This window comes from Perca fluviatilis, chromosome 6, assembly GCF_010015445.1.
Source record: "Perca fluviatilis chromosome 6, GENO_Pfluv_1.0, whole genome shotgun sequence".
Classification (NCBI taxonomy): Eukaryota; Metazoa; Chordata; class Actinopteri; order Perciformes; family Percidae; genus Perca; species Perca fluviatilis.
The window spans coordinates 4,457,116-4,472,875 of NC_053117.1; the positions used below are offsets into that span (position 1 = coordinate 4,457,116).

The window sequence follows — 15,760 nt, forward strand, 5'->3', positions numbered from 1 at the left end:
TGAGCCCTGGGTATCCTGCTCTGCCTTTTGAGAAAATGAAAGCTCAGATGGGCCGATCTGGAATCTTCTCCTTATGACGTCATAAGGAGCAAGGTTACCTCCCCTTTCTCTGCTTTGCCCGCCTAGAGAATTTGGCCCACCCATGAGAGCGAGACATCATGGCTTTCAAACAAGCAAAGTGGCAGTTGGTCAAGTCCACACCTCCACCTTGCCCCCCCCCCTCTCTCCTCCTTAATAGCTACAGACACAGAAATGGCACATCCTAAGGAAAGCTCATTGTGGGACTGGCTCTAGTGGCTGGAATTCTGCACCAACGCTGAATTTCGGGAAAGACTTCAGATTCAGTATTAAGGGACCACTAAGGTCTATATACAAGCATCCAAAGAGCACCATGTCATGGGACCTTTAACAGATGCAGCCAGACCATACTCCAGCGCTGACACAGCTCTGTTGAGATGGGTCTGGCAACGTGAAACTAGACCGCCTGCGATTCAGGAGTTTCAAATGCTCTAGAGATGATTGAGCAAGCACTTGGGAGTGAGGCCTTTAAAATCTGAATAAGCAAATCATGGATGTGCAGACAAAGGAGTGGAAGTGCTGCTGGGTCTTTCTTGTATTCAACTACAGGTGCTCCTTGAATATTCTGGGTGCACTGTGTTTATATCATTGTGTGAAGGGCCAGTTCCAAAAAAAATAAAAACTCCTTCAAAAATAATCCAAGGCTTTGTGCAAAAATTAAAATTTGTTTTATTTTACATGGCAATGTATTTTAAAATAAAGGAAATGTGTATTTTTACAAATTTTGTAATTGAGATCAGTTTCCACTCAATGAGCAATGAGCCATTCACAGGATGATATAAACACAGCAAATCATGGATTTGGTTTTGCCAGTCATCCCATGTTCATGTAGTTGCAAGTTGAGTGGCATTAAAGAGTAATGCAAGCATACGCTAATCGTATCTGACCATAAGCCGTAAACGCATATTCCGAATGCGCTGCATACATGTCCAAAGAATGCTTCTAAAACCCGTATAATACCAGAATATCCCACGTCTTAATCGGAAAATGCTATATTTGGAAAAAGGCCTTATTCAGAATATCCAACTGCAATATGCTGTTTACATGACCTGTATCAAATTTGGAATATTTTCATATTCAGAATAATAGTGGAATATTGACGTGGATGTAAACGTACTCAATGAGTGAATGAATGAACAATTAAAATTCCCCATGTGGACATGTGTGTTTCTTGGCCAAGCTTGTCCATCTGTATACTACCGGCCTTTCCCTGCTCACGAGAAACAGGGACTTGTAGATCATGTTGCTCACAGTGTGATCTCTCAGCTAGGTCTATAACTAGTATTTTTTTGTTGTTGTTTTTTTTGTCTCATTGCTAATGTGGTAAATTGACTCATTGACACACCTTGGTTCATTGTTTAGGATTATCTTGTTCAGGATTGTGTTTAAGGCACCGTTCCAAGCTCAGGTGTATACTGCTTCAGAGTGCAATAATGAATGACCTTTTCACAGATGTAAACATTCTAAATGGACCCAAGTTGATTTCCTGTTGGTGTGTGTGTGTGTGTGTGTGTGTGTGTGTGTGTGTGTGTGTGTGTGTGTGTGTGTGTGTGTGTGTGTGTGTGTGTGTGTGTGTGTGTGTGTGTGTGTGTGTGTGTGTGTGTGTGTGTGTGTGTGTGTGTGTGTGTGTGTGTGTGTGTGTGTGTGAATGGCATCAACTGACAGGAAGTTAACAAGGGGCCAGGCTGTTGTCTAGCAATGGAATTCCATTGAAAAGGTCTATATTAACTTTAGATGACACACGTAAAACAAGCTGCCTTGCGTAACATTAGATATCGTTAAAATAAAGGCTCCAGCTGCATAAAGACCTTCCTAGGTAATGATGGTGGATCTTGTAATGGTGTGTGGTGCTTTTTGGCATGGTTGTTGTATTTTGAGGTCAGTGTCCCTGCTGCCCCATAGGCGTAGGTTGACACTAAGAAGGCCTCAGGAGCCAGCTGACAAATTATACCTGTTGATAGGGATGTAGTCCTCAGTGAAATGTACTGTATAAGGTATGAACAATTCAAAGTTGTACTTTTAAATGACCTATAACTGAACCTTTTTTTTTTTTTTCCCTTAAACTACAGTTGACAGTTCTGTGCATCCATACTATCTGCAGGGTAGTGCTTTTAGGTTGAGTACAGGTTAATATCTGGTAGCCAGTCAGTACGGTCATTCTTTTCCATCAAAACATCTTCTTTGCCTGGCTTGGTGGCTTGGTGGGTGAAAACTGCTACGGAGTGAAGGAAGAGCAACCTCCCGTCAGATGAACTCTTTCAGGATTTTTGGCTTGAGCCCACTAGCCCATACACATTTTATTCTTGATTTTGTTTATTATTTAATCTATTCAAAGTTTTCTTCATGAATGTTGGTCGCCTGCTCTGTTCCTTGTAGCAGTGGTTGTTACTTCTCTTTGGAATTGATCAATCGCTCTCTGGTGTAATTGGTAATCTTGAAAGTATTGGCTTTATGATACTACTGAGTCACATGGAGTCACGCTCAAGTGTAAATGGACTTGCAGCAGCTGTGAGGGTGGTGTTTCGGGTGGTGATTGGTGTTCTGTGAACTGGTCTTGCTTCTCTGTATATTGTATGTGCAATTCATTAATGAACTGACAGCAGATCAGACATTTAAACCTTGATATTTTAATGTTATGAAAATAAGGGCTGGGTACCCTTACTCTTCTTTCTCATTCCAGTTGTATCTGTCGATCGTGGTCGGGGGGGGGGGGGCTTTGTGAACCAGGGTTTGGAAAGGCTTTGTTTCGGTCTTTCTCTTATTTATTGATGTCTTTGCAGATGTTCTCGTCTGCGGCCGCGGCTCTTTGAAGTGGATTCAATGTTTACAGAGAGACATCACTCTTTGCAACATTCATGTCATCGCCGGCGCTCTCTCTAACAAGAATGTTATTTTGGCACGGTACGGTCTCCTCCAAATGACTTTTATTCTGATACGGTCTCCTGCAGGGGCATTTGTAGCGGTTCGTCTTAAACCTCTCTAGCACAAACTAGGTATCAAACTTTCTAGCAATATTTTGTTCATAGGGTTTCACTACGATAGCATTTGTTAATGGCAACACTTCAAAATACTGAAAAAGTAACTTGTTATATAGTTGACCGCATGTTACACTTGATTCTGTCCTGTGATATTTAAGTTTTGCTTTATTTGAATGGCCTTACGGCTGCTAAATGAAAGAAACCCACCTTTTCTTAATGAGTGGCTTTTTATAACCTTTCAGCAAAAGCAAAGACAGAATGTAATTTCCATAATGCAGTGTTGGACCAGGTTTCCTGTGAATCAATGTGCATCGCCTCTCAGAGGGACTTGCTATAGTGGAGGAATTATTATTACCCTGTTCAGAAAGGATATTTAATCATTTTGGCTCAGTTTTATGTTTATGTGGTGTCTCCCAAAGAGGACTGTGTCAAACTGGTATCTAAAGCGGGGGTGTGGGGGGGGGGGGGGGACACAATTGCCACAGTTACTGGAACTCTGTTAAAATGGACCTGAACAGCTTCATGACACACACACAAGATACTGTGCTGCTTCTGGAGACTTGCAGGGGCACCGGAGGGGGGGGGGGGGACAGATGTTTGTTTCAGACAAGAAAAGGATGAGAGAGCTGTATCAGAGTTTTAGTTTTCTTCTTTTCATATCTCTAGGTGAATTGCGATACTTGTGTTTATAGTTTCTGAGGTGTCAGGGGTGTTCAGTTTGCAATAAATGGTATATTCTTCTGTGTACAGTTACATTTTTTTTAATTACAAAAATTGTACTTGTCTCTATTTTTTGTGTGATGGTTTCAAAAAGAACAATTATTTTAAAGTGTAAAGGAAATCTTAGTATTTTTTTTAGTTTTTTGTCTTAAAATACTGATGCAGGATTTATTCTTTAAATAAATACATTCATCTGTGTTACCTGCTTGTTTTCAAGTTTTTGTACACTCTCTGCCTCATATCCAGTGTGTTTTAGTTAGAGAAGGACATTATTGCAATTGTGTAAAGCAAAAGTTGTAAAGCTGCAAAGATTAATCGGTTAGTTGTCAACTATTAAATTAATCGCAGACTATTTTGATAATCGACTAATCGGTTTGAGTTATTTCTTTAAAGAATAAATTCAAAATTCTCAGATTCCAGCTTCTTTTTTTAAACAATGTTTTTATTAATACAATTATAAATTGTCAAATACATATATATATATATATATATATATATATATATTTTTTTTTTTTTTTTAATAATCTGGTCAAATGGTTTTCATACACATCCAATTTATTTTTTTAGTATATACGTCAATGTCTCCATGAACATACATTGTGGCATATTTTCGGTCCAAGCACAGATTGTAGGTGCCTCCATGTTCTTCCAGATGAGAGCTATAGTCCTTTTTGCCTGTAGTATATACAACATGAATACATTTATATGTTTGGGGTTTCAAATTTAGATTTGTTGGATACAGGTGCAGAAAAATCATCTTAGGATTCCAGCTTGTTAAATGTGAATATATTCTAGTTTCTTCTCTCCTCTGGGACAGTAGACTGAATATCAAACAAGACATTTGAGGACGTCATCTTGGGCTTTTTGGGAAATAATTGTTCCTTTAAAATTGGAAGTCTTCAACATTTATATAGAAGGGTTTTTTCCCTGCCTTTTAATTTATAAAATTTAGAGAAACAAGTGTCAGCTGTCAGTTTCTAGAGGAACCAACTGATGGTTGAACAGGGTCAAAAGAGGAAGTGGTTACAGGTTTGGCTTCACCACAGATCAGAGCACTGCAAGCTAGCAACAGGAAATGCTGATCATCTTAACATGAGCTTAGTCAAAATGGAGGATACAGTTCTTAATACTGTAAACAATACTTATTGGTGTATCAGGACTTCCCAAAAGTTAAGTTTGTGGGGAAAAAAAATATACTGTAGATATGTAATATTGTACATGAAAATAGATTTTCATATTTATTCCCTTCAAAAGATGTACAATGTAGAAAAGTTGAGTGGAACCCGGAAACAAGCGGCTTTTATGCCACACAGCTCGGACTGAAATAGCATTCGACATAGTTTGTTTTCGCTCACAATTATAGAAGGCCATGTCTGAAACATTTTTGTGTGTGTGCGATTTAGACTTCAACCAATCTTTTGATCTTAAATGTTTTTCCAGAAACATCCTTTTCATTCCATTCTTGCCTTCTAAAAACTGAAAACTGTACAGCAAATCAACTGTGAAATACGTAGATAAAAAGACATTGTTTGACATATAGTACTGTCTACAACTTGTAGCCCAGGCCAGATCTGCTGATGTGGCAGAAGAGCGTCATGGCGAAACACATTCCCAAGACCTGTCAACAAAAGAGCAAAAAATGTAACCAGAAACACAACAGATTATGTTGTTGCCTGGTGTTTGGCACAGAAAAGAGCATTTATACATCTTCATAGCTGTTATTATATGTAAAAACCTCAAAACCAGGGGGGGTGGTTAGTGCGTTAGTACCATTACTGATGGCTGCATTCCACTTAGGAGAGGTCCTGGTATTAAACCATTACTGATGGCTGCATTCCACTTAGGAGAGGTCCTGGTATTAAACCATTACTGATGGCTGCATTCCACTTACAGTGCCTTGCGAAAGTATTCGGCCCCCTTGAACGTGTCGACCTTTTGCCACATTTCAGGCCTCAAACATAAAGATATAAAACTGTAATTTTTTGTGAAGAATCAACAACAAGTGGGTCCCAATTATGAAGTGGAACGAAATTCATTGGCTATTTCAAACTTTTTTAACAAATAAAAAACTGAAAAAGTGGGCGTGCAAAATTATTCAGCCCCTTTACTTTCAGTGCAGCAAACTCTTTCCAGAGAAGTTCAGTGAGGATCTCTGAATGATCCAATGTTGACCTAAATGACTAATGATAATAAATAGAATCCAGCTGTGTGTAATCAAGTCTCCGTATAAATGCACCTGCTCTGTGATAGTCTCAGAGGTCCGTGTAAAGCGCAGAGAGCATCATGAAGAACAAGGAACACACCAGGCAGGTCCGAGATACTGTTGTGGAGAAGTTTAAAGCCGGATTTGGATACAAAAAGATTTCCCAAGCTTTAAACATCCCAAGGAGCACTGTGCAAGCGATAATATTGAAATGGAAGGAGTATCAGACCACTACAAAGCTACGAAGACCCGGCCGTCCCTCTAAACTTTCAGCTCATACAATGAGAAGACTGATCAGAGATGCAGCCAAGAGGCCCATGATCACTCTGGATGAACTGCAGAGATCTACAGCTGAGGCGGGAGACTCAGTCGTATACTGCACAAATCTGGCCTTTAGGGAAGAGTGGCAAGAAGAAAGCCATTTCTTAAAGATATCCATAAAAAGTGTCGTTTAAAGTTTGCCAAAAGCCACCTGGGAGACACACCAAACATGTGGAAGAAGGTGCTGTGGTCAGATGAAACCAAAATCGAACTTTTTGGCAACAATGCAAAACGTTATGTTTGGCGTAAAAGCAACACAGCTCATCACCCTGAACACACCATCCCCACTGTCAAACATGGTGGTGGCAGCATCATGGTTTGGGCCTGCTTTTCTTCAGCAGGGACAGGGAAGATGGTTAAAATTGATGGGAAGATGGATGGAGCCAAATACAGGACCATTCTGGAAGAAAACCTGATGGAGTCTGCAAAAGACCTGAGACTGGGACGGAGATTTGTCTTCCAACAAGACAATGATCCAGAACATAAAGCAAAATCTACAATGGAATGGTTCACAAATGAACATATCCAGGTGTTAGAATGGCCAAGTCAAAGTCCAGACCTGAATCCAATCGAGAATCTGTGGAAAGAACTGAAAACTGCTGTTCACAAACGCTCTCCATCCAACCTCACTGAGCTCGAGCTGTTTTGCAAGGAGGAATGGGCAAAAATGTCAGTCTCTCGATGTGCAAAACTGATAGAGACATACCCCAAGCGACTTACAGCTGTAATCGCAGCAAAAGGTGGCGCTACAAAGTATTAACTTAAGGGGGCTGAATAATTTTGCACGCCCAATATTTCAGTTTTTTATTTGTTTTAAAGGTTTGAAATATCCAATAAATTTCGTTCCACTTCATGATTGTGTCCCACTTGTTGTTGATTCTTCACAAAAAATTACAGTTTTATATCTTTATGTTTGAGGCCTGAAATGTGGCAAAAGGTCGAAAAGTTCAAGGGGGCCGAATACTTTCGCAAGGCACTGTAGGAGAGGTCCTGGTATTAAACCATTAATGATGGCTGCATTCCACTTAGGAGAGACCCTGGTATTGTGCATGCCTACTCACTGAAATAGCTTACTGGGACACTTGATGGAATTGAGACATTATCAATTCCAGTTGTGCTTTTCCTACTATGACAAGTCAAGTCAGACAAGTCCATATAGTTAGAATTATTTTTATTGGTGAATTCTGAGCATGAAGATTTGCACTATATAGCCCCCTGAGAAATCGTAGTGTCCATAACTTGTGCACTACTTTGTGCCAACAATCACACAGTGCAATGTGTTTTATTTTAGAAATGCAAAAGTCACAGTTTGGTGACACCACAGGTGTCAGTGTTGGTGCAAAAATGACCACTCACTAAAGAGTGAACTATTGATTCTGTTAAGACACCACACACCTGAAAGTCCGAACCAAGGTCCGGACCGAGGTTCATGTTTTTGCATTTGATTTGAAGTTTTGGTTTCACACTGCAGTTATGCAAGCTCACTAAAGATCTATACGTGACAAAACTATGTCCTCTTATCATCACATACGTACATATATATATATATATATATATATATATATATATATATATATATATATATACAGTACAGGCCAAAAGTTTGGACACACCTTCTCATTCAATGTGTTTCTTTATTTTTATGACTATTTACATTGTAGATTCTCACTGAAGGCATCAAAACTATGAATGAACACATATGGAATTATGTACTTAACAAAAAAGTGTGAAATAACTGAAAACATGTCTTATATTTTAGATTCTTCAAAGTAGCCACCCTTTGCTTTTTTGATAACTCTGCAAACCCTTGGTGTTCTCTCAATGAGCTTCATGAGGTAGTCACCTGAAATGGTTTTCACTTCACAGGTGTGCTTTGTCAGGGTTAATTAGTGGAAGTTGTTCCCTTATTAATAAAAAAAGCAAAGGGTGGCTACTTTGAAGAATCTAAAATATAAGACATGTTTTTAGTTATTTCACACTTTTGTTAAATAATTCACATATGTGTTATTCTAGTTTTGATGCCTTCAGTGAAAATCTACAATGTAAATAGTCATGAAAAATAAAAAGCAAACGCATTGAATGAGAAGGTGTGCCAACCTGTCGTACTATATGTATATATATATATATGTATATGTATATATATATATATATATATATATATATATATATATATATATATATATATATATACACACATAGCTATTGTCACTGTATGAAGAAGTTCCAGTGTATGGTGTTTGTGTCCACCTGGTTAAGGTAAGTCCAGTATTCACTCCTTTTAACTCGTAAAATTTAAAGATTTTTATTTGGGGGCATTTTAGGCCTTTATTTGTACAGGACAGCTGAAGACATGAAGGGGGAAATAGAGGGGGGACGACATGCAGCGCAGGTCGGCATCGAACTCGCGGCCGCTTCGCCGAGGAGTAAACCTCTATACATGGGTGCGCACTCCACCAGGTGAGCAAACCGGGCGTCCAAAATGTCTGGGTCTTTAGCTGCTAAACGCTCCACTATGTTCACTAGCAAGTTGCTGATTTTGTCTGCAGTTTGGTGCTGTACAGGTAGGTACTACCAGTGGGTTCATCATAGCTATTGTAGCTAACAGTTGCCTGCTGCTGCAAACAGAATTGAAGAGACTGGAATTGGGTGCCGGACAACCAAAACAGTTAGCTAAAAGAGGTTAAAAAAAACATATCTGAATTGCTATTTCAAGATAAGAAAGTTGAGTTGTAGTTGTATTCACAAGTATGTGGACCTAAAACCGGTGGACTACTGTATGAGCAACCATGGCTGCACTGGGCTTCCATATTCTATAGCCTTCTATATAAACTGACTTACAGTTCGTAATATGTGAGTCTCTCGTTGTCTGAAATAACTTGCAACTTAACAGAACACAAATTGCAACAGCAGCAGGCCACTGTTTGCTCAGGTTGACTTTGCAATTAATTTCCAATTACAATTAATGTGCTTAGATATTGTATGGAGAAGTAAACAAAGACAGCTTTCCTTGCAGTTTGGTATGAAATATTTCAGTATGGTAAATATAACCACCATCAGTTTACCTCGATGATGCAGAGGACAATGACAGATATCCCAATGGTTAGGAAGTTCTCCTCAAACCAGTTCTTCAACTTTGCCAAACAACCCTGCAAACAAAGAGCATAAAGTTGAAATTAGCTGCAACCAACAGTCAGTTGCAACAACGAGGCGTCCATTGGGCATTTAAAAAACCTCTGACCTCTACAGTATGTCAAAAAAAGCACTAATGCAAGCTGTTCACACTGTGTCTACCTGTGAGCTGTAATCAGGTGTACAAGAGGCAGGCACGACGGATCCCCAGTCTGTCACATTATTGACTCCACAGCACTCCATCTGAAACAGTTCGTTCAGAGATACAAAGTCTTATAACAGCAGATTGAGATGACGTAGCTCTCAGTATGTCAGCACAGCATCCACATTCAGGCATCTGTGTCACCCCATTATGGGAGCTGTGAGCATGTCTCTGCTCTGACGCACTTACCGTCTTCTGAATAATATCCCAATCACTCGTTGAGTTTGACCCTTTTGCCTTTTCCAAACCCTTGGTGAGATCATCTTTCACCCTTTCACCAATCTAAATGGAGACGTGAGATTTGCAGATTACACATAGAGTATACGTGTTTCCTTTATTAGCACAACATGGTGTGAGTACTGATGAATGGGACCCTACCTCTCCCTCATACATGAGTAGCAGGCATGCTGCAGTCAGCTCCACCAGCATCAGGATGAACAGCAGCAGGAAGAACTGTCAACAGAATATTTCAACAGACGACAATCTTATTGTATTTTTACACTTTGAAACGCATTCAAATATCAGGGTTTCCCCCAGTGTATTGCAAGCCTGGTGGCCCACCGGGCCTAAATTGCCCCCACCAGGCCTAAGCCACTGAGAATTCATTTTTTAAATGTATTTTAAGACGTTTTTTTTTAATTAAGTTAGAGTGGGGCGGCTTGGTTGGAAACTTAGACGTAATCCTATTTTCAAATTTCCAATTAGCGTTTAGCACTGACTTAATATAGAGCCCTATGGAATCTGTCTTAAATTCTCAATTTTGCGATTCCATCCATGAAATAGTTATTACGGAAACTATTGGGCTCTACATCAATGCTGCCATCAGTCTGGGACTGGCCCCAGCCGGGCCTTCTTTGGGGAAAAAAAGATACTTGCCACCTGGCCTAACAACTTTTCTGGGGGAAACCCTGAATATATGACAGTACCACATCATATTTACAGAAATTAGAGGAACAAGACTGCTCGAAATAATGTAAGTCCAAGGGTAGGAAACACAATCGGGTGATCACACAGGTTTAAAAAACAACAACAGGGTGGTCAGATTTACTAAGAAGAGAAAGCAAAGGTGAAATAGTAAACATCCATCACAGCTTGCGGATCAACAGCCCATTGAGCTTTTCTATCAGGTATGACCATAGACTGTATAATATTAATGGACAGAGCATGTGTGACATCACCCAGTGGTTTGTGGAGATCTGCTATGAGTCATTGAGTTTGCCGTTACGGGCGCAGCCATCTTGGTTGGGTTGTGACGATTTTAGATGGGAGGGAGGAGTGAGGGAGGAGTGAGGGAGGAGCCCGTACACTCTACGTTACGTTACACACTTTCACTGTCAATCACATCATAGCCATGCCCTAAAACACTACCTGCTTTATCGCCAGTTTTAAAATCAACGAGACCATTACTCAAAAAATGAACATCATTCTGTGTTGCAGAAGACTTAAAACTAGCAATCGAGACCATAAACTCATTCTGAAAATATTTACTGAGGTAATAAATCAAGTGAGAAGATGGTCACTTTCTCATAGACTTCTACAGAAACCGACCTCCTTTTGCATCCGCACGTGTCACTGAAATTCAGATAGAATGCAGGTTTAAGGCTCTTCCGCATTTGCAGCACTTCACCGAACCAGATGCGTTGTCCATTAATATTATACAGTCTATGGGTATGACTAACATTTTCACCCTCTTAGTTTAGGTTGTTAGCATTCTATTGCGCTAATTAGCACTAAACACAAAGTAAAGCTGAGGCTGATGGGAACAGCATTATAGTGTTGCAGGTATTTTGTAAAATAATTTATTTGGCCTGCTGGTGACATTAGATGAAATGTTAAACAATTTCAAAGGTTATTAGGGTTCATCATCTGGGGAACATGAATGTCTGAACCTAATTTCTAACAATTAGGGTCAGACGTACATGCAATAGTTGTGGAGACATTTCCTTCAAAAGCCCAAAATGTCAACTTCATGGTGGCACTAGAGGAAAAGTCAGGGGATCACTAAAGTCAGTGGGATTCACTCTCTGGGGACCAGGAATGCATATAAAATGTAATGCCAACCACATAGTAAGAGGTCACAAATGGCACATGTTTTCCTTTGCGATGTCGAATTTTTTAATGACATTTTGGATGTGTTCACTTTCAGTTATTACCTCCAAATAAAGTGGTTTAGACCATGTGGAGAAATTGTTGGCTTGTTTACAACCTGTTTGATTCAATTACATTTTAATTATAGTGTCAAATAAATGCATAAGTTATTTCAAGACACTTTACACATAGAGTAGGTCTAGACCACACTCAATAATTTACAGAAACCTAAAAATTCCCCCAAGAGCATGCATTTGGTAGCCTGGAAATCCAGTCCCAAATCTGAAAGATTAAGGGTCTGGCATCAAGTAATGAAAATGGCCCAATTCGAAGGGCGGCACCAAGCATGCATTTGAAAATCTCACTGCACGCAATTGGATAACACTACGACCAATCACAACAATACACGGGGTGACGTATCCAGAGCCACATACGCTTAGCTACCAGCCGAGCTAAATGGTAGATTAAACTGTCGTCATCTGTTTAGCTCGCCCCTGGCCTGCCTATATCAGACACACTGATGTGTTGTTCTAGTGTGTGTTTTAGTGTGTGTCATACCGTCAGAAGGATACAGCGGTTCTCCTTCAGAGCACCCAAGAAGCCCAGGAAGGACACGCAGGTGACGATGATGCCGCTTACCAGCAGCATGTTGGCTAAGTTGAAGCTGGCCAAGGTCGGGGTGAGTGCGGTCATCTTGAAATTCACCGTCATGTACACACCGATGCCCAGCACCGCCACGCCAGACATCTGACGGAGAAACACATACTGCCGTCAGGCTCGTGCTACACACTGCTTGACAACACAATAATAATGACAACATGTAGCATAACGGCCTCTGAATGTGATGCTGGATGATTGAGACATACAAAAATGAGGAAGTTGGCGAAACACATGGTGTACTTCAAACACTTGAGGCAGCCTTGAGCCATCCTGGGACACTTCGGATCTGACCTGAACAGAAAGCAAAAAGCTATCATATTATCATATTTCATCAAATATATGAACAGGGGAAGCCAAAGTGAATCTGTTCAGCACTCAAAAGCAGAAATCTGACATTAAAATATAATAACATACAGTATGGAAATATAACATTATAATAGAAAAACTAATAGAAAAAGCAAGGAAAGAACACACACATAAAGAACACATACACACACACATATATATATATATATATATGGTAACGGTAACCATACAATGGTAATGGTAACCATATCCAGTAACCGTTCTCCCAATGAAGAGGTTTATTCACTTTTTCATCATGAAAGACTAAATGAAAGGAACCTCTTTGGTCAGGCAGGTCCCTTTCATCAGGCTCACTCAACATGTCTTTCATTCAATATATTCAGACTTTCAGACTTTCATTCAATATATTCAGACTTTCATTCAATATATTCAGACTTTCATTCAATATATTCAGACTTTCATTCATTATATTCAGACTTTCATTCAATATATTCAGACGTTCATTCAATATATTCAGATTTTCATTCAATATATTCAGACATTCATTCAATATATTCAAGGTTCATTCAATATATTCAAGGTTCATTCAATATATTCAGACATTCATTCAATATATTCAGACTTTCATTCAATATATTCAGAATAAGATTCATTCAATATATTCAAACTTCACATATATATAATAATTTCCTAAACGGCATGCCATAATATGTATATATATATATATATGTATATGTGTATATTAAAAGAAATAGAAAAAAGAAAATACAAGAAAATATAATAAAATACAGTATAACAAGCAATACAAAATAACAAAATGTATACTACATTCAAGGCCTATTTACAAAACAAACAGTGACTGTGCATGTGTGCGTGCGTGCGTGCGTGCGTGCGTGCGTGCGTGCGTGCGTGCGTGCGTGCGTGCGTGCGTGCGTGCGTGTCATGGTAATGCTACGGGGAAGAGATGCTGACACATCTCACTTCCTGTGTTTCCTGTCAGTGTACATGCAGGGAGTTTTGGTGTTTATAAAAGTAACATGAATACATTATAGTTGGTGTTGCTGATGACATCACTGGGGTTTGGTCCACTGCGGAAATACCACAAGTTCCCCAAAATATTAAATGAATTCTGGGTAATGATCACAACAGTATACGTGTTAAATACAATGTTTAAACATTACACATTTTATATAAACATACATCAAATAGTTACTGTTTTTATGACTGATCTCTGTAAGAATAACTAATAAAGACAGATGTCAGAACCAAATAATTGAACATTTGATTTATTTTTAGGTGTTTAACATTACTTAGATTTTTCGTATGATGCTTTGACCGAGATGACTGACCATGTCGGATTCATTTTAGAGTAATTATTTAGTTTTCTATTTCTTTTTTGGGTCTCCTTTTTTAACGAGTATTCTCTGGAGAAATAACGTCAACACAAGTTTTATTTGATGAAGAGGAAGGTGAAGGATGTGAAACAGAAGAGACAAATAAAGCAGAGAAATAAAGATGAGGTCTTACCTGCTCTGGGAGAATAACCTGCTCGTCTTTGTTTTTCAGTGTTAAATGTGAACTTTGCTGTTGTTCACACTTCCCCTTCTCATGCTGCTGTGGGGCGTTCAGCACCGTGTGGGGCGTTCAGTGCCTCCGTCTCACTTCCTCTTTCTCAACATAAGCAGCATGGAAACTGTATGACAGAAAGTGCAAAAACCAAAATAACAGCAAACGGTCTGTTACACGCCTCCTATATTTAGACGAGATGCATATTCAGAAATAACAGCCCTCTCTAAAACAGTCAAACTGTGGTGGTCGAGAGCTGTAATGTTGAAAACACGCTGAATAATTACACAACATATGAGCTGACAATGAATGTGTCAGAGAAAAAGTCTTTATTTTAAAGCAAAATATTTTTACAATAGGTTATTAAACTCATGTATAATGATAATACTAATAATACATTTTATTTATATAGCGCTCTACATGGTACTCAAAGACACTTTACAGTAAAACCAGCACACGTGGGCATTGGTGGCCTAGAGGTAAGAGAAGCGAGCTTGGGACCGAGAGGTCCCCAGACCAACAGGATAATATCTGGGTGGGCAAAGTGACAGAGCAGCACTTGTCCCTCCCTCATTAACACCACTGAGGTGCCTTTGAGCAAGGCCCTTAATCTCCAACCGCTCCAGTGGAGCTGCTCAGTGGCCAGCAGATCAGACTGTGGTTGTACTGGGCAGCTTCCAGGTATGAATGTAGAACTGTGTGAATGAGAAACTGTTCTCAATCGACTTACCTGGATAAAAAAAGGTTAAAAAAAAAAATACAGCAATCCAACCAACACATAAAACAAGCATATTAAAAGCAATTGAAACAATAAAACCAGTAACTAACAGTGGATAAAATGTGAGACTATTGTAGGTGGAAGGCTAATTTGAAGAGGTGTGTTTTGATGACACCATCTCCTTTGTCTTGCTGGCGTTGATGTGAAGGTGGTTTGACTCACACCAGTTGACAAAATCACAGATGGCCTGCCGGTATTCCTGGTCATTCTCCTCTGACACCCTCCCAACAATGGCAGTATCATCAGAGAACAGATGCTTATATTGTGCCTGAAGTCCGCTGTATACACGGTGAAGAGAAAAGAGCACTGCACCCTGGGGTGCTCCTGTGCTGCTCATTACCACATCAGACACACAGTCCTGGAGTCTCACATACTGTGGTCTGTCAGTGAGGTAGTTGATGGTCCATGCAGACAGGTGGGGGTCAACACCAGCTCCCAATAGCTTCCCCCAGAGACGTGATGGTTGAATTGTATTGAAAGCACTGGAAAAAATGGAAAAAAACATGACCCTCACAGTGATCTCCAGGTGTGACAGTGATCTTTGTAATATATAATATCAACATTTCAATCAATCAACATGTATTTATATAGCACTTTACAGCAACCAGCTGGTTTCCAAAGTGCTTTACATCAGGAACCAAGAATTAAACAACATATCATACAATAAAAAGAATGAAACATAGAAAACAGTAAAATCAGAAAAGGTTTCATAGAAACAGTAGAGGGAAATT

General features: G+C 39.5%; 1 protein-coding gene across 1 annotated transcript; it reads right to left on the reverse strand.

The window, feature by feature from the left end:
- Positions 1-4,313: 4,313 nt before the first annotated feature.
- Positions 4,314-14,365, reverse strand: LOC120560167 (leukocyte surface antigen CD53-like). The gene is made up of 8 exons (XM_039802390.1): positions 14,213-14,365; positions 12,586-12,670; positions 12,278-12,466; positions 10,010-10,084; positions 9,821-9,913; positions 9,592-9,672; positions 9,363-9,446; positions 4,314-5,394 (listed from the first exon to the last, which is right to left on the reverse strand). Exons 2-8 carry the CDS (start codon positions 12,646-12,648, stop codon positions 5,323-5,325), a joined length of 657 nt encoding a protein of 218 aa, XP_039658324.1. The 5' UTR covers positions 12,649-12,670; positions 14,213-14,365; the 3' UTR covers positions 4,314-5,322.
- Positions 14,366-15,760: the final 1,395 nt, after the last annotated feature.